General features: G+C 42.3%; 1 protein-coding gene across 5 annotated transcripts; it reads left to right on the top strand.

The window, feature by feature from the left end:
- The first annotated feature begins 1,438 nt into the window (after window positions 1-1,438).
- Window positions 1,439-19,388, top strand: jam2a (junctional adhesion molecule 2a). Of its 5 annotated transcripts, XR_015106271.1 has the most exons (12): window positions 1,439-1,813; window positions 7,324-7,389; window positions 7,600-7,710; window positions 9,338-9,487; window positions 9,594-9,781; window positions 10,011-10,113; window positions 11,991-12,098; window positions 12,269-12,284; window positions 13,961-14,032; window positions 15,341-15,374; window positions 18,417-18,548; window positions 18,875-19,388. XR_015106271.1 is itself a non-coding variant. In XM_086148112.1 (11 exons), the coding sequence occupies exons 1-11, from the start codon at window positions 1,765-1,767 to the stop codon at window positions 18,453-18,455; spliced, it is 933 nt and encodes a 310-aa protein (XP_086004238.1). In that variant the 5' UTR covers window positions 1,440-1,764; the 3' UTR covers window positions 18,456-19,388. The 5 variants fall into 5 exon arrangements, 4 of the variants coding, with proteins under 4 accessions (XP_086004238.1, XP_086004237.1, XP_086004241.1 ...); XM_086148112.1 differs by having other exon boundaries at window positions 1,440-1,813; window positions 12,272-12,284; window positions 18,417-19,388; XM_086148111.1 differs by having other exon boundaries at window positions 1,440-1,813; window positions 18,417-19,388.
- Window positions 19,389-20,343: the final 955 nt, after the last annotated feature.

The raw sequence follows: 20,343 nt of genomic DNA, 5'->3' as shown, positions 1-20,343 counted from the left end.
CCCTGTGATGGATCCAGGGTAAACCCAGCCTCTTGTCCAATGACCGCTGGGAGATGCTCAAGCGCCTCTGCGACCCTGACTGCAGGGTAGCCCATAAGGAGAATGAATGAATCTCAAAGGTTGGTGATGTAAAGGAGTTGCACAGAATAACAAAAGAGCAGTCGTAATATTTGTTCACTGTTGTGAATCTCGGTAGCACTGAGGAGGAGAGCATCGTCCACCTGCCTTGCACAGCAGACAGATTTTAGTTTAATTCCGGTTTTGCTTGTTCTCCACCTCAGTTCTTGATGTTCCTCCCACGATACAAAAATATGCAGTTGGTTAATTGAAGATTGTGAATAATGGAGCATGGCTGTGCATTTTTAACTGTGATATGACTGCGAGAAGCATCCTTGATTGATGGTCCTGTTGATAAATAAAAAATGCTTTACGTCTATGTTTGAAGAGGCATCGTAAAACTGAAGTGACTAAATTCCATCCCATATTTTCCTTCTTAATTTAATGGAAAAATGTCTACCCTTCGCAAAAATGTTTCAGTGACACAGAAGGAACCTGTAAATCTTCCAAGAAAACATCCCAGTCCGTCTTCTTCTGAGTCACTTTCTCTAATGGAGGAATTTGGAAAATCAATCAATGGATAAATGTTAGAGGAACCTCTCACCCCCGAGATCAAGTACATTGATTTGCGATCTGAGTGGTTGGTTCGGACTGAAGGACCCAAGCTAGGTATTCAGGAGCTCCAGAGCTTCTCGTCCTGGAATTTCTTGTTTATCCCAGCAGAAAGCATTATTATTATTATTATTATAATCATTAATATTAATATAATCATCGTCATCATTATTGTTGTTGTTTTTATTTATGTTGTCATTATTTTTTATTAAGCTGTGGGGATCCTCAGGAAATTATTTTATTTTTTAGTTGATATTACATTTGCAGATGCATTGAATTTACAAAACACAAATCAGTTTTCCTTTTTTTTTCTTTTTCAAGAGAATTCGTCACGAGTCAATCAAATAGGACATTTGGTGAGGAAAATAAAAGAGATGTGATCGCAAAAAAAACAAACTCATTTTAGATAGATTTCAGCTGTTGAAATAGACAAAACGAATGCATTTCGTGTTATGATGCTTTATTATCAACTGTTGTTACTGGCACATTTTATTTTTCTTACAGGAAGTTATAAATTAATCACGCGCCATATAATTCATCTTCAAGAGACATGAAAATAAATCAATAAAGTGACAGAGTGGTAAAAAAAAAAAGAAAAAGAAAAAAAAAACAGGTGAGGTGCGCGGCTGTGCGGCGGTGCAGTGCGAGTCCCGGACGCGGCGCTGCGCTCTCGGCGCTCAGTTCGGCAGAGAGCTCACCCCGCCCTCCCGCACCTCCGGCTCCACCTCCGCCCGCGCCGGAGCCGCACGACAGGAGGAAAGGGAACCCGTCCAACCGCGTCCTGAGAGGCAACCCGCCGACCACCAGTCTCCTCCTACTTACTGCCGGGACACCGGCATCCGCACCCGATCGCTCTTGGACGGCGCATCCAGCTCATTCGCTTCGCCGGCCCGACGCTTCGCACCGGTCCGGTCCGCTCTCCCACCCCTGGAGAACGGTGTCCCCCTTACCCCACCTCCCCTCACCCCCGTCCCTAGAACCTGGATGAATTATCGGAGAGTTGCAAACAAGTGCGAAAAGAAGAGCTGAAGGGTTCGGATCCTCCGTCGCGCTGCGTCCAGGGAAGACAGCACTCCGCCGGAGTTGTGGAGGAGGATGGAGGGGACGTCCCTGTATCTCCCCTTTGTTATTTTACTGATGCAATGTAAGTACGACTTTACAACTTCTCATTCACAAGAATGCACTACCTGTGGGTTTGAGCTTTTTTTTTTTTTTAATTAGAAACACCATGATTTGGTGTTTTTACCACCTCTTTCCTGATCTGTCACTGTCTTGTGTTTAATTTCACTAATGAGTCATTTAATTTTTACTCCATGATTTGTTTACAAGCATCCGGTTTTTTTTTTCACCCTGCTCCTGTTTCTGAACAGAAAAAAAATGATTTAACATGAAGCATCACATTAATTTTAGAGGCAAAGTTTGAAAAGGTGAAATTGAAGAAACCAGTGTGTTTCAGTGACATGCATGCAATGGTGGCCTCCTGGGTGCAGCAAGGGCCCGGCTGTGAGAGTGGGATGCAGGGATGGATGGCGTGGCCAGAATGGATTCCCTACAAGTTGTGCTTGGCGCCCGGCCATCCGCAGGCGTGGGCAGCCCGACAGTGGCGAGTGGGCGACCAGCCCTTGGCTGAAGAGGTGGCGGATCCTTGCATGAGATCAGTGTTTGGATTAAAACCAGGAACGTCCAACTCTTTCTATTTGACTATGTTTTTTTTTTTTTTTTTGTCCCCCCCCACCAAGGAAATGTGGATGGGTTTTTTTTTTTTTGGAATACCTCTGCGTCGAGAGCTTCAGAGTCGTGCGTGAGTGTATGTTTGTGTGTGTGCACAAATGCATCCGCTGCTAGGGCAGAGCAGCATATTGACATAGATGTGATGAGACAACGTGTGAGTGATGCACATTTTTACTTGGTGTTGTCCGTATTTTGCCACCTGTCTAGCCAGCAGGTCACGAGTTCATACATGTGTGTGGTGTAAGTGTATGTGCACAGTGTTTTTGTGATCAAAGACCCTTAAACCCCTCCTGTTCATATGACAAGGCTAAACTAGAGCTGCATTGGTTTTTGATTCCATTATGGGGTCATATTGTTGCAAAAGTCCAGGAGGAAGTGTTATGGGTGGGTCTCCTCAGCTACATTCCCCATCCCAACCTCTCCCCACCTCACACATGCCTCTGCGCTCGACTAAGACAGCTGTTGCTCACAGGGTTACGCTCATACAGTGGGGCTTTGTTCAAATGGACAACACACACCCACACATTCACACACTGTCCTCCTACTGTTTCTCTCTGTGACCCCGCCGTCTTGCAATGTGTGTACTGCCTATGTTAATGTTATCTATATCATACAGCCAGACAAGACATTTCTTGTTGTTCTGTCACCCTCCCCATTTATTTTTTTTTCATGTTCCTTGAATAAGTGCCTTAAATATTGCTGCGCCGAGATTTGACCGCGGCGCAGCCGGGGGGTGACACCCGGCCCAGTCTTTTTAACACTCCGTATGGACCACATAATGAGAGTAAAGATGCATGCCAAGGAATGAGTGTGCCATCTTTCTATTTTTCGCTCAAGCAAGAAGGTTGCTGTCCCCTCCGCGGTCTTAAGCTGTTGTAACGTCCGTTTGATGATAATGGGTCACATTGGATCTGTGATTGTTAGCATGTGTGTGTGTTGGTGTGTATGTCAGAGGTGCAACTGGCTCTCGGAAGCACCATCTAAATTCCGCAAATATGCGGCGCGCCAGTGTGCATGAAAAACAACTCGAAAAACAAAACATTAGTTTCATCACCCTTTTCAAATTTTATTGTGTTCGCAGATGTTGTGGTCACTGGCCTCAGACGGTTAAAAAAAAAAACAGCCATTATGTTCGGCTGGACTATTTCAATATTTCAATTCACCCAAGTCTTGCAGAACAGACAGACCAGGTCTGGCTGATGTTGGCGGACACCAAGACGCCACACTCCAGTTTAACCGGAAAAGCAATGCCAAATGTGGAAATACATGTAGGGTTAAAATAATTAAATTTATTTTTTTCCCTAAAAGCCAATCTAAGGAAGACTGGAAATCGAGAAGCTTGAACATTGTGGCATGGATCCGAGCACATCTATAACTAAATGATCAGTAACAAACTGCGGCCAGTGCAACTGTGACATTCAGGTTGGGATGTCTGCTCTTATTTTAAAAGCCCAGGGTGTAATTCCTTCTCTGCGGCTCAACAGCAGCACATGAGAACTATTTAAATTATTTTGTGTTTCATTTTTAATGCTTTTTAATAATAGTTTGGTTATAAAAACAGCCGAAATTAGGTCGCTGAGAACAGTCAGGGCAGCAGAACTCAATCATCACTTGGAAAGTTAGTCACAGTTTGGTTTATTACAACAATTCTGTCTTGTACGTTGTTATGACGTGTGAATGAGGGACTGAATGTTATCTCTCTGTATATGAGGCCCTGTGATCGATCCAGGGTGAACCCCACCTCTTGTGCAATGCCGGCTGGGATAGGTACCCCCCCACACGTAACCATGACGGCGGAATAAGCTGTAAAAATAACGAATGAATGAATGAATGAATGAGGATTCTACCTCATACTTTAATTCTCAGGGTAACAACACTGCAAAAAGAAACACATACTTGATAACCTGCATGATCATAAACCATTCAACGACATTTCAACACGTGTGTTTTCTCGCTGAGCTGACGATCATCTTTAATGCGTGCACACGGGGAGGGTTTCTCCTCCATGTCTCCGTCTTCGCTCCCTCTTTCACCATCTGCTGCTCCAGGTTCTTGCACAGTTGTCTCATTGGCTGCGCTTGGAAAGGTCAACAGCGACCGAGGCCGAAGTTGCAATAATTTGAACTTTGAGCGAACTGCCGGATGTCACCTACCAGCTGCATAACACGCCAAGCACTGCCATCTAGCTATGCGGCACTATAACCCCCCCCCATCCAGAGAACAGTGGCAGCACCGAGATATGGTGGAGGCACCTGAAGGGGTCGCGTTTTCCTCCTGTGGTACTGTCCGAACTGAGAATAGGATGTTGGCCAGCAAGTTCACTGGACTCCATGGTGGAGAGACATGACTCATTTTCACAATTATTCTAAAATGTTTTTGACCTTCATTTATGATTCATGAAACCTTTTTTTCTTTTCATTTTCCTGCCTCTGTTTTCACGAGACCTCTCTTTGCTCCGTTTTCACAGCATCGCTCCGACCGAAGCCAAATCTTTCTCAAGAGTTCATGTTTCTCCACTACGCGCCACCATCTTTGCGTCACGTGAACTATACTTTGTGTTATTCTGGTGAGACTAAATACCACACCCTTGCCTTTTTAAGAAGGCAATGAGCATACCCATTGTTATCCAAATGGGCCAAATTTAGCAAAAGTAAAAAAAAACATTTCAAATGCCAGTTTTCATTGTTTTGTTTTTTTTTTGTATGAAATAGCTTAAGCCTACTGTATGCACCCAAGATGTATTTTTAAGATGCAATACCGTCTACTGCACCATATTTGAAATTTAGATGCCTTAAAAATGCTAAGATATCTATTTTTACCTCACTGCATATTCAAGAGAAGCCAAAACTGATGATGTTGCGACGGCATCCTCTCCGGCGCCGCTCTGGCTGGCAGGCTGCGTTTTCCAACCTTGACGTCTTGGACTCATATTTTCTACGAAAGTCTCGCGCACGTGATGTGATCCAGCCCCTGCCACGCACTTGTGTAGAGCTTTGTACAAGCCGTGTGTTTGCCGTCTGCCTTCATGCCGTCGCGTGTAATTGAGGCTACCTGAGCTGACAACGATCATAGTAGAAGAACGGCGTGAGACCGTGCAACTAAAGCGTTGCGGGGACCTCCCGTATAGAACCTCGTCACGATTTTTTTCTATGTGTGTTTTTTGCGACGGTCGGGTGCATTGTCAGCGGTGTAATGTTTTCCCCCCGTTTCTCGAGAAGACACCCTTCAAGGTGGTGGCAGGCCTGGGCTCACGCTGTGTGACAAGAGTTGCGTTCATTCACAGTCTTACTGTCTGAGAGGATCTCCCTTTCCTTCAATCCCGCTCTCTCTTTTATTCATGCTTCTCTGGGTCTCTCTGAGTCCCCTCTGCACCAACCCCCCGCCCCACACACACAATTACACACTTTTCTCCACTCACTTCATTCGTATTCTATTCTTAGGGCCGCTCATCTCTCTTTTGTCGTTCATTCTCATCCCTTTTTAATCTCGTTGTTTCTCCCTCCCTTCTCTTGTTCATCCTTTAGCGAGACAAGGCTCTTCAGAGGGTGTCGAGGTACACGAGCCAAGGCTACGATGATAATCCTGTTACACTTCCACAAGTCGACACATGGCAAAGTGAGGGGCGGAGAGAGGGCGTCTGAAGGGAGGCTGTGCAGTTTTAATTCACTTAGCTCAAAGTTTGTCGAGTGACACAGCAAACTGGGAAACAACGACTGCTACTTTTAGCGTGCGGCACTGGCCAGGGGATTTCGGGCCAGGGTTCGAGGACAGCACATTGGTGCCTTTGACAACTTGTATGGTCGCCGCCCCTCACATACACGCTTCCTGCCCTTTGTTTTTCGGTGGGTCGAGACAAAGGGCACCCCCCCAACCCCCGACTGACAAACTGACAAACAGGAAACTGAAAGTTCTTAAATTTAGATCCTAGAAATCTCTATGTGTAAGTATGTTGTGTTATTTCTGGGGGGAGCCATTTGAGGAAAAGTATGAAGTAGATGGCTTAGTGTGTGGATGAGATGAGGGTGTGTGTGTGTGTGTGTGTGTGTGTGTGTGTGTGTGTGTGTGTGTGTGTGTGTGTTGGGGTAAGTTATTGAGCTTTTTTTCCTTTGAAGAGTGTATGAAGACTGATCTCTTGTGGCCTCTTCATTACGCCAAATTAGACGTTTCTTCAACATTAAATGCTAAGCTTTTCCTTAATGTTCTAAGTGTGCCCTCCCGAGACACATCTAAGATTTATTATGTAATTTTAAAAAACTCACGTAGACAAATCTGCTTTTTTTTTAACTTCCCTTAATTCCTTAACTAAACTTTTCTGACGAAGGCCTCGTTGCACCAGTGGTAGCAGAGCATTTGGTCTTCTTTCAGCGTGCTCGTTTCTAACCTGTTCCTCCTGCAGATGACCTTAACCGGTGTTAAACCTGCCAAACAGCAGGACAGGAAGACAATAATCCGACTCTTCAACCAATCACCGCGCAGGAAACGTCTGCTCCTGCTTCCTCTTCCTGTTTGGAGGCAGGGTATCAGCTCGACACAGACGATGGGGGGGAAGAAAACGCGGGCATACATCAGGTTAATCTTGACAAGCGGCTGCGGCGGGTTTGCTCGGGGTATGTTTGTTGCCCTTGTCCTAACCTGTGCTTAAATAAACATACGGTAGGCTGCTCCTTGACCCCAGAGGATTAAAGTGGAGGAGGGAGTAATCCTGCCATCATGTCTCCAAGAGAAACCCGCCTCAGACGGGCAAGAGAGTCCAAAGACAGCCATTAAGCATTCTCCTCTTGCAGATGGCGGGCAGCGTGGAGCCCATTACCTAATTCACCTTGCCCCTAATGGATGATGTGTAATATTGTGTTTTGCACTACTGCTCCTGCCTCTCCTTTTTTTGGTTTAATCTCTCCTTCTTAACCCCTCTCCCCCCGCCAGGTTCCCCCTCCGCTGCCGTCACCGTGTCAACCAACAGCCACAAAGTGGAGGTGCGCGAGTTCTCAGGTGAGGCAGAGCGAGCGGTTCATCCCTTGTCTCCCCCCCCAGAGTTATTTTTACCCTCATAAATTGACGCCTCTGTCGTATTCTCTTTGACAGAATAAACTATGAGGGTATAAATAGATCAGGCCTTGGAAAAGAAAGAAAAAAAAAAAAACCAAGTGATTGAAGCCTCCGCTGTTCCGCCATAAATATCTCATCACCTCCCTCCTTCAGATGCAGTTCTGTCCTGCATGTTCCGCACAGAGAGGGAGCAGAAGCCCCGCATCGAGTGGAAGAAGAAGGGCAAGGGTGTGTCGTTTGTGTACTTTGAGGGAAACTTCAGAGGTGAGAAAGCAGCTGGGGACTCTTAATCGTCACGGGCGTCAAAGAGGGCAATTCTTTTAATCAGCTTGAAGAGGTTTGTCACACCGATGATAGGATAGGAGAAAATACACAGATAAGGTGAGACAGGAAGGATGTTTAAATTGCTACGTGCGGGAAAGTGTGACCGCAGTCGAAAACATAAAATAGAGGCCTTATCCTTGATTGCTCCTTTTTTTTTTTTTCAAGGGTTCCAGGTTTTCAGTTAATGGCTGAAATAAATAATGAATCATAGCGTTCAACTGGTCACACTGTTAAAAGCATAATTAAGTCTGCCCGAGAGTTTCCTTTCATACGTCAAGGCCTGTCGTCTCGTCTTTATTGGCAAGTCCTTCCACGGATTAAGTTCATGGAGCGGGTGTCATCGAGAAAATGTCACTGTCTGGCAACTAGAGCACCGCTACTACATCAGTCGGCAGCCATCTTTATTACACATATTCACAAATGTGTTATTGTCTCTGTGTATGGGAACTTGGAAGAGTCACTCTATCTGCGTGATTGACCATCAGCTTGTTGTATTTATATTCTAAGTGGGTCTAGTGGGCCAATTGCGGCCCTCAGAACAGTATTTTGTGGTCCCCTGCCTGAAATCAAAGCTTTGTGTTAGTGCAGCCCGTGCGTTTTTTCTCACATGCATCAGGGGGTTTTATACAATGGGTTTCAAAAAACAACAGGCAAGGAAGAAATTAAAAAGTAACTTTGCAATGTATTTTTTGCTTCAAAATTTGAAAATAAAATGATTTTTTAATGAAAAAAACATCTAGTGACATTGTTAAAATTACTACCAACCAAACTATCAACCAAACTTTTCTCTTCTTATTTCTATAAAAAAAAAACACAAAAATGACAGCAAAAAAAATGGCGAAATTAAAAAGATTGATTTAATAACCAGAATAGCTACCATTAGCCATGTAAACATTATACCTCCTCTTATACATGCTACCCATCAATTTTCTAATAAATTCTAGTGGCAAATTTTCCCACAGTGACAAGATTTTCTCTTTTAACTCAACAATATTTTTTGGGTCTAATTTCATCAATTATTTTTTACTATTCATTTTTGATATTAATTCGTCATGTATTTTTTAGAGGAACAGTTCATTACATATAAAGATTTTTATAATGTTCTTGTTTACCTGCTTTACACTACAACAAAGGAAAAATTTGGACTTAGTGTCACTTCTAGGTAATGATTTTACTAGTCCGCCCCCCTTGACACCAACTTTAGACTCCGCAATATACCACAGAGGGTTTGCGCTGCCACCTCACAGTGAAAAGGTTCCCGGTTCGATTCCGACCAGTGGAGTTTTCATGTTCAACCCCGAATTGATTAGATGGGTTTCCTCCGGGTTCCGCCATCGATCCAAAAACATGAGGAAGGTTCATTGGAGACCCGAAATTGCCAGAAAAAGGCTAACCAGAAAACGAATGAATGAACGGTCACACCGCAGAGAGAAGCCAGTTGATACCTGTGCTGTGTCTATTCTTATTTTCCCAGTTCACAACACATTTCCACGACGTAGCATTAACGTCCAGGTGATGCGTTAACGGCCAGACAAAACATCCATTTTCCCAACCTGTCCTTTCCCAGGTGCATTTGAAGGGCGGGCAACCATTGATGGTGCGACAGTGAAGCTCCAGAGAGTGACTCAGGAGGATGCTGGAGAGTACCGGTGTGAGATCAGTGCTCCTCTGGACTCTGTAAAGCTGGGCGAGACTAACATCACCCTAAAAGTCTTAGGTACAAACACTTCAGGGCTCATTGATGAAAACCATCTAAAATGACGACCAGACCGGGTTGATTTTTCCCAGATTTTTCTGCTTATGTGTTTGCGATTGTTCTCCAGTGCCCCCGCACACCCCCTCCTGTGAAATCCCAAGTTCAGCAGTGACAGGCTCTGTGGTGCAGCTGCGCTGTAAGGACCAGCAGAGTATCCCACCTGCTACTTACTCCTGGTTCAAGGACAACCAGGCGATCAGTCCGACCCGCCATGCCAACAACACCTATCTAATCAATTCACACACAGGAGTGCTGGTGAGAAGTCTTGCCCCTTTTGTGCCGATAAGGAAAATAGGAAAGAATGAAGTATTGTGAAATATCTGACATCGTTTCCCTGGAATAACATTAGCTGTAAGAGGCAACAATGGATTTGTTGAAAAACAAAGAGTGAATAGCGGGTGCTCAAGAACGGAGAGGAGCAAAATCAGCATTTCTAATCTCACGTCTGTGTCATATCTGTGCTTCCCCTCCGCCTCATCTGCAGGAGTTTAAAGCTGTGGCCAAAGAGGACTCCGGACGATACAGCTGCCTGGCTTCAAACGGGGTGGGGCCGCCCAAGATGTGCGAGGGCAAGCACATGAAGATAGGTGTGTTTGTGTGTGTGTGTGTGTATGTGTGTGTGTGTATGTGTGTGTGTGTCTAATCCTCCATCCTCCCCATCTACACCTTTCAACGCTGCATAAAATCAGGGGTGCAGTGAAGAGGAAATGGCCACTAACATCTTTCACCCTGCTTCTAAAATATGAAAGACTACTCACCTATGTAAACTTGGTCTGCGGAACCACTGGAAGAGTGTGAGGAAAATGCTGGACACATTTTTTGCACTTATTTTTTTCCACTTATGAAGAGGAAGTTTTCCTGCACTTTCTTTGAAATTTCTCCTTACATGCTGTACATACAGAGTTATATTTCAGATGTAGATTTAGGTATTTCATATTTCAGCTTTAGTCTCATCTATCTATCTCTCTATCTATCTATCTATCTATCTGTCTATCTGTCTATCTATCTATCTGTCTATCTGTCTATCTGTCTATCTGTCTGTCTGTCTGTCTGTCTGTCTGTCTGTCTGTCTGTCTGTCTGTCTGTCTGTCTGTCTGTCATTTCCACAAAATGAAAAAGTAAAAGTGTTTAAGATATACATATACTTTTTTCATATTCTATAGGTTTATATGACAAATGAAAAGGTAGTTTTTGTATACACATGAAAGATAGATAGATTTTGTACATATTGACACATGTGTATGAATGTGTGTGTATACTCGCATACATACATTCCATATATATACACGTGTGTGTATACATACATACATACATATACAGCCCAAGTATATATACTGTATTTGTGTGTGTATGCACATGTGTGTATGTGTATATATATATATGTAAAATTATTCACAATATATATGTGAATGTACACACACACACACACACACGCACACACATTAATACATATTCTCATACACATATACGACTGTGTTTGTATCTATATCGGTGTTAAGTATTCATATGTATGTATTCTTGTCTGTAGGTATACCAAACAATTTCTATTTAGTAAATATTTACACTTAATTATCAACAAGTTACCTGATGTTAGTGTTTTATAGCAGTAACTGTATAAGCCCACATGTTGTTGCAAATAGGGACAGTTAAAGAACTGTGTGTGGGGGGGGGGGGGCTCAATACACACAAGTGATTTTTTTTTATGTTGATATTTAATTTAGATATGTAGGTTATTGGAAGAAAAGTTGTTTTTAAACACTTTGAGGTTTTTATTAGGATGAATTGGAGGTGTCTGCACAAATTTAGAGAGACACAAAGGAAAAACAAAGCGAGAGCCAAGGAAATGTTTTAACAAGAATAAAAGAGATTGAGTAACGCTAAACAAGACCAATGTGGAAATCATATTTTCGTTCTATTTAAAAAACAAAGTCATCTCCTTGACCACGTGCACTCCATTCCAGTTGGACAGGATGAGATTTGAATCTTTTCACCTTTTAGGAGGATCGCATAGATTCATCTTTGACTTTTCTGAGAAGGCAGCAACGGAGTTGTGACAAAGAGTTTTACAACTCATACGTGAGAAGGTTTTAAAATGAATATTCTAGAACTTATGTAATGCTTGACATGGCCAAAAATAGAAAGGTTTTCAACCTCCCAATAAATCCTATGATATGCCGTGGGTTAGTGCAAATAATCATTTAATGCAGTTCATAAATCACAGGCAGTATTAAAGGAGCAGAGGCGTTAGAATGAGTGTCATTGAAATATGGACTTCCTGTTTACGTTGATGCTATTTGACTTAATGAGTTCATACATTTCCCCTGTCTTAGTGAATTACTGCTTCAACAAATTGAAACTGTAAACACACTTTTCCTGCACTGCATTTGAAAAAAAAAAAAAATGAAAAAAAAAAAGAACCATAACTCAAGCTATCACTCCTGTCTCTCTCTCTCTCCACTCACAGAGGACATTAATGTCACGGCGGTGGCGGTGGCGGTGGTGGTGGTCTGCGTGGTCATTGCGGTCTGCGGATGCGGGGGACTCGTCTTACATCGCAATGGCTTTTTCAGCCGTGAGTTCTCTCTCTCTCTCTCTCATTCAGTTGTTTTGCACACATTTTCAACACAATAGCCACTTTTTCCAAGGCCGGTGTATCAGTCATGAGCGATGTAGTGTGTATATATACAATAATGAAAACCAACGCTCACTTTGTTTTCTTTTCCATGTCCTTTCATCCATCAGCAGGACACAGAGGAAGGTAAGAGCTCTGTGATCACATTAACATTGATGTGAACAAACAGTCTAATATTCTAAACACAGAGGATTGGTGGTGGCGGTAGTTGTGGTGATGGGGGTGGAGGGGGTTGTCGCTCATGCACTTAGACTGCGTGTCTGTGTGCTGAGTCAGACCTGAGTAGAGTGACAGCTGTGGCTGTGTGTGCCTATACGTGTGCATTTATGAACCATGCCAGCGTCTGTGTTTCTACTCATGTGTTGATTGGCGCCAGCAGATGTAAAAGAGATAGAGTGAAATCACGTGGAAGTGTGCTTTTTTTTTTTTTTTTCCCTCCAAATCCATTGATTGCCACGTCTGGCAGATGCACATCTGAAATGTGTGTCAAAAGTCAGCCTTGCAGACGATCTGACGGTGCAGCGGAAGAGAAATAATCATCTCGCCATAATTGGGTAATAATTACAGTCTGTTAATTAACAGGAAGGGAAATATTTGGCGGTCAAAAGAATTGCAGGCAATTAAACTGATTAGATGGATCATTTGGATACCGAAGGTGGCAGAACAGAGAGCTCTCAGTGCACGGCACACCCGCACAGTATTCGGCCCTCGTCCTGCAAACTCATCAGATTGGATGTAAGGATGTTTTGATGCCCAACTGGCTGTTAAGCCGGAAAACCCTCAGAGATACAAATGCATGTCCTCATGTGACTGGTCCATCTCGCTTGGCTTTGTCATTTGATTAGTTGCTTGTTACTGCGCAGCATTTGATGGAGAGTCAGCGTGCAGCTCTCGTTGAAGTTGATGCGAACGCTCTTTGTCTAGGTTAAAGTCTGATGCTTATCCCACTGAGCTAACTGGAGCTGTCAGTGTCAACTTCCTATTTATAGAACAGGCTTCTTCGCTGAGACTCAGAGACAATGTGACATGATTTTTGATGCACCAATAGTAGGCACAAGTTAACAGGGCAGGAATACAGATCTAGGATGGATCACTGCTTATCAGGGAAGAGAAATAGCCGTGTCCTGGTTTGAGGGATGGGTGTTTTGCCACGCTAGGCGTGTTACTTTCTTTCTCCGGCTGATGTTTGTGATTAGGGCGAATAAATTAGGTCACCTGTCTGGAAGATTTCAAAATGTAAAAGAAAATTAAGGAAATTAGTACTGCTCTATGCTGTACTGATAACTATGTAGCACTAATTATTTATTACATTTGAGAGGAAAACCACAACCATGTTTTCACATTTCAAAGGGATCATAATGAAACTGGAGAATCTGAATGTATTGATGCAAAGGGAGGGTTTGTGGCTCTAATGAACCAAAGAAATATATGTGGGACCTAAACTCGGGGCCTCGGGGGAACATGCTAATGAAATAGCCCCAAAATAGCATTTTTATTTAGAGAGTCTCTGTATTAATGCGGGAGCTGCGGCAGAAGCGAGCGAGCAGTTGCAGGCGATGTGGACTTTGAAGAGCATTTTTCAACCGGCTGCATGCAATTGGCTCACCATTTGACCAGCTTACCTTTGTGTTTCGATTGGCTGTCATGATTGGCTGCATGAAAGTATAGCCATGCCGCTAATGATCCCGCCACCCCCCCCAAAGCCCACCCTTCTCTCCGGATAAGCATGGTGTGCAGTGCTGGTCCAAAATGAAACCCCCTTGTGTAGGATCATTTGAAAGCCAACAACCTGAACCCAACAGGTCATTTTGGATCTCCCAGTGTCACGGTGCATCCCACATCAGCAGCCAAACCCTGCACAGAACTGAGGACACGTGAGTGCGATGCTGAAAACAGGCAGACAGACAGACACTGAAGCAGACGTCATAATTTTCCATCAAATATCCTGAAATTAGTCAAACTACATTTAGTATGTTGTGGATGCTCATAGCTGGAATTCTGGTCAACCAGTCTAAGAACAGATCACACAATAGAAATCTGTGTGTATGTTTCTTTTCCATTCATTATATTTCATTAACAACTTTTTTGCACTAAAAGGTTTTGCTCTTCATTGTGAATTTAGAATTTGCTGCCATTATTTATTTGGGCTTTTCTGGGAGAGGTCTGACCTTGATCATGTCCAGTATACATTGGAGTACATTTAAAGAATAATAGTATTTTTGTTCACCTACTGCAATATTAATTAAGGATTCTCCAAGGGGAGCTGTTGATGTTTATCTGTTGGTATGAAAGAAGTGTATGCTACTGTCAGCTCAATGACAGTATGATGGAGTGCTAAAAGACCTCTAAGATAAAGATAAAATGAGTAAAACGTTCAAATAGCTGATCAGCTGGCTAACACTTGACCCACATAGCCATCCTGGAACTTCAATGCTATTCAATAAGATAAGATAAGCTTTATTGATGCCCGTAGGGGAAACTTGATAGCATTGGCACAGGATATACATCTAATATCAGAAGGAAATGGGATGGTTGTTAAAGTTTTGCAGGGTTAACCTTAATATTCAATCCTGATATTGAAACCAACAAAGTAGCAAAATATCAATATCGTACTATAATAAATTGATTAAATGAGAGCAAATTAGAGGGAGTATTAGTCAGCAATCAATTCTGATTAGTTACCAACACAGCTTAAAAACAACAGAGTAACACATTCAAAGTAAAACAAACCACACGCATTGGCCACGGATTTGTTTTTGGTGTGGCTCATGTTGTGCCTTGTAGGGCATGATTGGATTTTGCAGCTGAGCATTTAGTCATTAGATTCATATCACATCAACCTTTTTTGAATTTATACGCAAACCAGCAATTCAATACTAGAGTCATATTGTGTGTTCAGTTTTTTCTTGTACGTGTGCTAAAGATAGGAACAGCACCCAGTTAGAAATAAGGATTTCTTTTCCAGTCCTTTCACCAGTTAAACACAAGCCTGTTCAGGACCCTTCACCCCCACCCCCACTCGCCCTCCCGTCCCCCAATGGCCGGTTTGCCATGTATCATGTGCATTATTTAGGGCCAGGGCCAGATATGACTCAGGATACAGCTGTCCGCCTCGAGTTTATTCTCTTCTCTGCAACTGTGTCATACAGTCTTCAGTGCTCACTATGTCTTTGTCTTTCCAGGTCCAATGTCAATTATGTCCCTCCGCCCCAAGAAGTAAGTTTTATTTTCTTGTTTGTGTTTTTTTTTTTTTTTTTTTGCTTTAAATGTTCTTTTTCCCCTTTCGTTTCTTGTCCTTCTAAGCTAATGTCAGCCGACGATTCACACAATCTGCAAAATAACAACTTCAAAATGCACATTTTTCATCTTCAGGGTCTGACATATAATCACAAGTAAACCATAAATGGATGCGTTTGGGTACTTTGTCATGTTAAAAGAATAACTTTCATCGTTTTGACCTTTTTTTTTACATAACCACCTCCACCGTTTGCATTCTCAGATTGGCCTCTGTCCCTCCCACATACATTGCCTAAAGAGTAACACTTGTCGAGAAATAATTTCGATTGATGGATCTCATATTGAATATTGAGGTCAGTGTCGTGCAGATTTCAATAATCCCGTTTCTCATTTCATTGTCTGGTAGAAAATGTGATAATGAAGGTAAGGCAGCCACATAAACTTTCTGTGTGTCAACCGGCGGGGGAGGGGGCATGTGGTGATTAAGTGTTTGGCAGCAGTGGCTGCTGGCTAGTCTTCCCTCCTTGCGTATCTCGGCTCTCTTACATACATGAAGTAGCATCTCTGAGATATGAACAGTCAAATAGTGAGGGGTCGATGGGTTCTTCCTCCTGCAGCCGTCACAGGACTTTAGTCAGCCACAGCCTCTCGTCTCATCTGTAGTATCAGCAAGTAGTCAAGTCACCGTTGGCTGTGCGCCACTCCACATTCCCCCCATCCGCCAGAAAGATGGCAATATTCAGTCTCCGGCACTTGTTACGGATTGCAATTAGCAAAATCAATTCCTTTTGCTCAGCGTTGTTTGGTAACCACTCCCTGTCTGCCATAAGTTTTTGTACTGAGCTGTGGTGGTATGTTCTTCCAGGTTAGTCTCCCTTGTCTACATTGTATCGCTGCCAGTAACAGTAAAAGTTTGAAGTTTACTTTTATCTTCTCCTAATGGAATCATTCCACTTAAAAAAAAAGGGGGGGGGGGATTCAGAGGATTCGGCGGGCAGACGATTCACCTGAGTATCAGATAAGCCTCCTCTTCAGGAGAGAAACATCTTGCTCTTCATTCAGCCGTCAGTTCTGAGCCTTTGAGGGTGCGCTGTATATCCACACCGCCGCACAGAATGAATTATTGCCAGACAAAATCAGTTTATTTGAACGCTATCATTTTCCGATGCATTACGGCGAAGGAGAAATTCAGAAATTACAAACTGGCGATAAAAATGATATCAGCACAAGTAAGCAGGGCGTTTACTACAGGACGACCGGAAACCTGGCAGACCTGGAGCTTACCTACCCCACCCAACGGGGGATGTTTCAGATTAAGGACTTACTTTGAAGTAAGACTTGCTATTGGTGGACTGGAGTGCAGCCGACGAAGAAGAAGGCAATGCCATTGAGAAAAACACAGTCTGTGGTTCAAGGTGAAGTTTTCAGCCACCTGTTTTAGTGAATAATCACAGCCCAGCTTCACCATCTCAGAGAGGAAATCACTTTGCTACTAAAGGATTGGTGCTATCGCCGTGTTGCTGCTGATGCAGAGTGGGAGTAATACGCGGAAGGGACCGCGCTTCTAACAGATATGAAGACAAATGATAGGCATGAAAGTGGAGCCGCCACATACAACAGCTGCTGGAGTGACCACAAATGACCATTCACTTTGTGCGCATTTCCATGCACTGGCATTCACAAAAGTTACGTCCAAAAAAGGCAAAAAAAATGTATGTTTCCCCATAGAAAATCTAGGAGAACCTCCAAGGCATTAAAACACACAATGTCAAGTATTCACCTTTTGCGGTGTGTAAGAATGCACATTGGTTCCAATGTAAAGTAAAGTGCAGAGACTTGTCTTCACGAGGTCAGGGAGCTAAAATTGAACGTATTGTCAGTGATAGGATTGAACCACAGCGTCTAAGCTTTTCAGAGAAGTGATTTGCTGGAAACTGTAAAGGGACTCTAGCAACATCAAGCCTTGAGCTCCTGCAGCGGAACAATGCCCGATTTCCCATCTGCGAGGACAGAATTGGTTCAAATTAAAACTAGGGAAGGTTGATTTCATGCTGATCAGCTCTTACATCGATCACAACCGTGCAATATCTAAAACTTTATATAAAATATTATATATTGATCAATAATTTTTGTAGCTAATTTTAGACTTTTTTTTTAATGTGCAAATCAGTTTTTTTTACTCCATTATAGCAATTGATTAATTGCAATCGTAAATGCCCAGAATAATTGGTATAAATTCCCCCTTTTTTTTTTTTTTTTTTTCAGAAAATTCTACCTCAAGGGTAGTATATTGTCCTAAAAACATGAAGGACTTAAAAATATCATCTGCAAAAAACATAACTAAAAGGCCAAAAAGAATTTCTAATATTATCTTGTGACATTACATTGTGACACAATTACTAAAAAATATAAAACGTCTTCCCAGGATGATATGTATGTATGCATTTTTAGATTTCTATTTTTTTATATGAAGGTCAGATGATTTATTATTATTATTATTATTATTATTACTTGAAAATATATTATTGTTTTATTGTTGTGAATCAAATAGAAGTACTTTAATGACACCAGACTGGGAATTTACTGTTGTTATCATATATTACATTAATAGTATTTAACTACAAAACTCTAACTGCAATCTCGTATCAACTGTAGTCGGGAACGTTGTTAATTTTAAAAAATGTTATATTTTAATTAAAAAGAATGAATGTCTGATGTACCCACACACCGCATTCACCAAATCTGTCGTGACGACCAAACATGAGAACTTAAACTTGATATAGGAGTCGAAGCGAGCTCAAAATACAGCTCCCTACAGAGAACAAAAGAGCAGCCCTTTGAAAAGAGCAACACACACATCGTAAAAGAAAACACGAACTGTTTGAACTGGTGAAGTATGCCATCTGTCACTCGGCGCCTCAACAGAGGAATAGGTTTACCGCGGTATTAATCAAAGCTGCTGTAATTCTGAAATATGTGCAAGAAAAGCCAATCAATATTTAATACTTCTGTCTCCTTCAGCCCCAGGATTTCAAACACACCCAGTCATTCATGCTCTGAGAAGCTGGCCTGGCCCTCCTTCGAGAAGGCGTCGGCCACGTGAGAAGGTGCCAACACTGGATTCCAACACACTTTCCCCCCTCTGGACTCAGAGTGAGCTTTTGATCTTCCGAAATGTGCTGATTTCAATCTTCCTCCACCACGCCTTTCGGATGGGTAATGGCGAACAAATTTATGAGGCTTTCATACCACTGCTTTGCTGTGTGGATCATTGTTTTCTGATCGTGTGGGGATTAAATCCGGTTTCATGGCTCGCTGCTTCCCCCTGGTGGTTAATATCGAAACTTAAATGGATATACTCCGAATTTGACCTATTCGGTTGTTCCATCCCTCTGCAGGCCAATTGTTTTGACTACCTATATTTTATTTTACCAAAGACTGAATATTATGGGGAATTTTCTGTCGCTTTCCCTCTTCAGAACTGTGTAAAGCCATAGGACATACGCGTCAATCTACTCCAAACAGAAATGCAGTTTACCTCGACGTCTGAAAAATGCCAATTTTGAGCGACGTCAGCGACCCCTAGTGTCCGACGGTGGTAGTGCCACTATGATCCTGAGCTCGTCATATCTCGGAGGAACAGGAAAATATGCTCCAGCCAATAATCAAGACCAACCCCATTCCATCCTGATGTGCCTGCATTGTCTTTTACACACACACACACACACACACATATATACACACACACACACAGACACACACACACATATATACATATATATATAAATATATATATACCTTGTGCCTTTTTAATTTGTCTGTCATATTTATCTATGAATCCGTTTTGTAAAGAACTCGCCTTACTTTTTTCTGTCTTTATATTTTTGTGCCACTGTTTATCAAATGGAGTGTCTGTTTTTAGAAGGTGTGAATGTATTGTTCAGAGTTTTATTTGAATGGCATAACAGTAATAAAATGTTTTCTATTAAAAAAGAAGCAACCGTTGGTCATTTTTGTCAAGTTATCACCGAATACAGAGTTGCTTGGTTTTTTTTTTTATCATGGATGTGAATACATGTATATTTGTTCTATTCAAAAGGAAGGGATAAGTTAAGCAGAGCTTTGACATATATGCAGTATTTTTTTCCGACAGATATGTTGCACCTAAGACGGGCTGACAAGACAGCTTCGTGTTGGATTGATGATGGCGATGCTTCAAACGATAAATTTCACTTAAATATTTTATCGGGAATCTCTGCGAATTAGTAGACTGTCACGTTGACGTCTCAGGCCTCTCCTTGCACCTTGTTTGAAATCCCAATGTAATTGACTGAGGAACATGTGGATCTGCAGGGTGTTCAATGTAGCCTTTCATCTGAGCTTCACTGCTGCAAATCACAGTGCGCTGTATCTTGGTTTGTTTCCATGGCTTGACATTAAAGCTCAGCTGCACTGAAGCAGCAGGTCAGACGGAAACTTACCCTCGCTGGCATGAATTTGGGTTTCAGGAATATGTCCTGGAGAGGCTTAAAAGCATCACTGATCTTTACCCCGATACAGCGTTTAAGACCAATTCAGAGTGACGGCAATTTTTATCTAGGTCAACCAACATTTGACTCACTTTTTCAACGAACAAATTCAGAATATTTGACATGGGCTGAAATATTGGAATAACAAATCATTAAATATTTCACACGAGTGATAAACTGTTGAGAAAGCATTTAAATATTATCTAAGGGGTTTAGTTAATTTTGTGACACATATAAGTAACGCTTTCTATTTTCTTGGGCCAAGTTTGATTATTTCAGTGTCTTTTCCAGGAGCCCAGTGATTCTATGAATGGTCCTCATTTGCAAATATGAGAATCAATCATGTACAATACTGGCCATTTATTGCTCTTCTTTGAAGAGAAGAGGTCAACGCTTTTTCATTTACACACAATTTACTC

The sequence above is a fragment of the Fistularia commersonii genome, chromosome 6 (assembly GCF_037954325.1).
Source record: "Fistularia commersonii isolate RoL2024-O1a breed Wild chromosome 6, RoL_Fcom_v1.0, whole genome shotgun sequence".
Classification (NCBI taxonomy): domain Eukaryota; kingdom Metazoa; phylum Chordata; class Actinopteri; order Syngnathiformes; family Fistulariidae; genus Fistularia; species Fistularia commersonii.
Note: the sequence above shows the minus strand (reverse complement) of the source record. Positions and strands in the feature narration are given on the sequence as shown.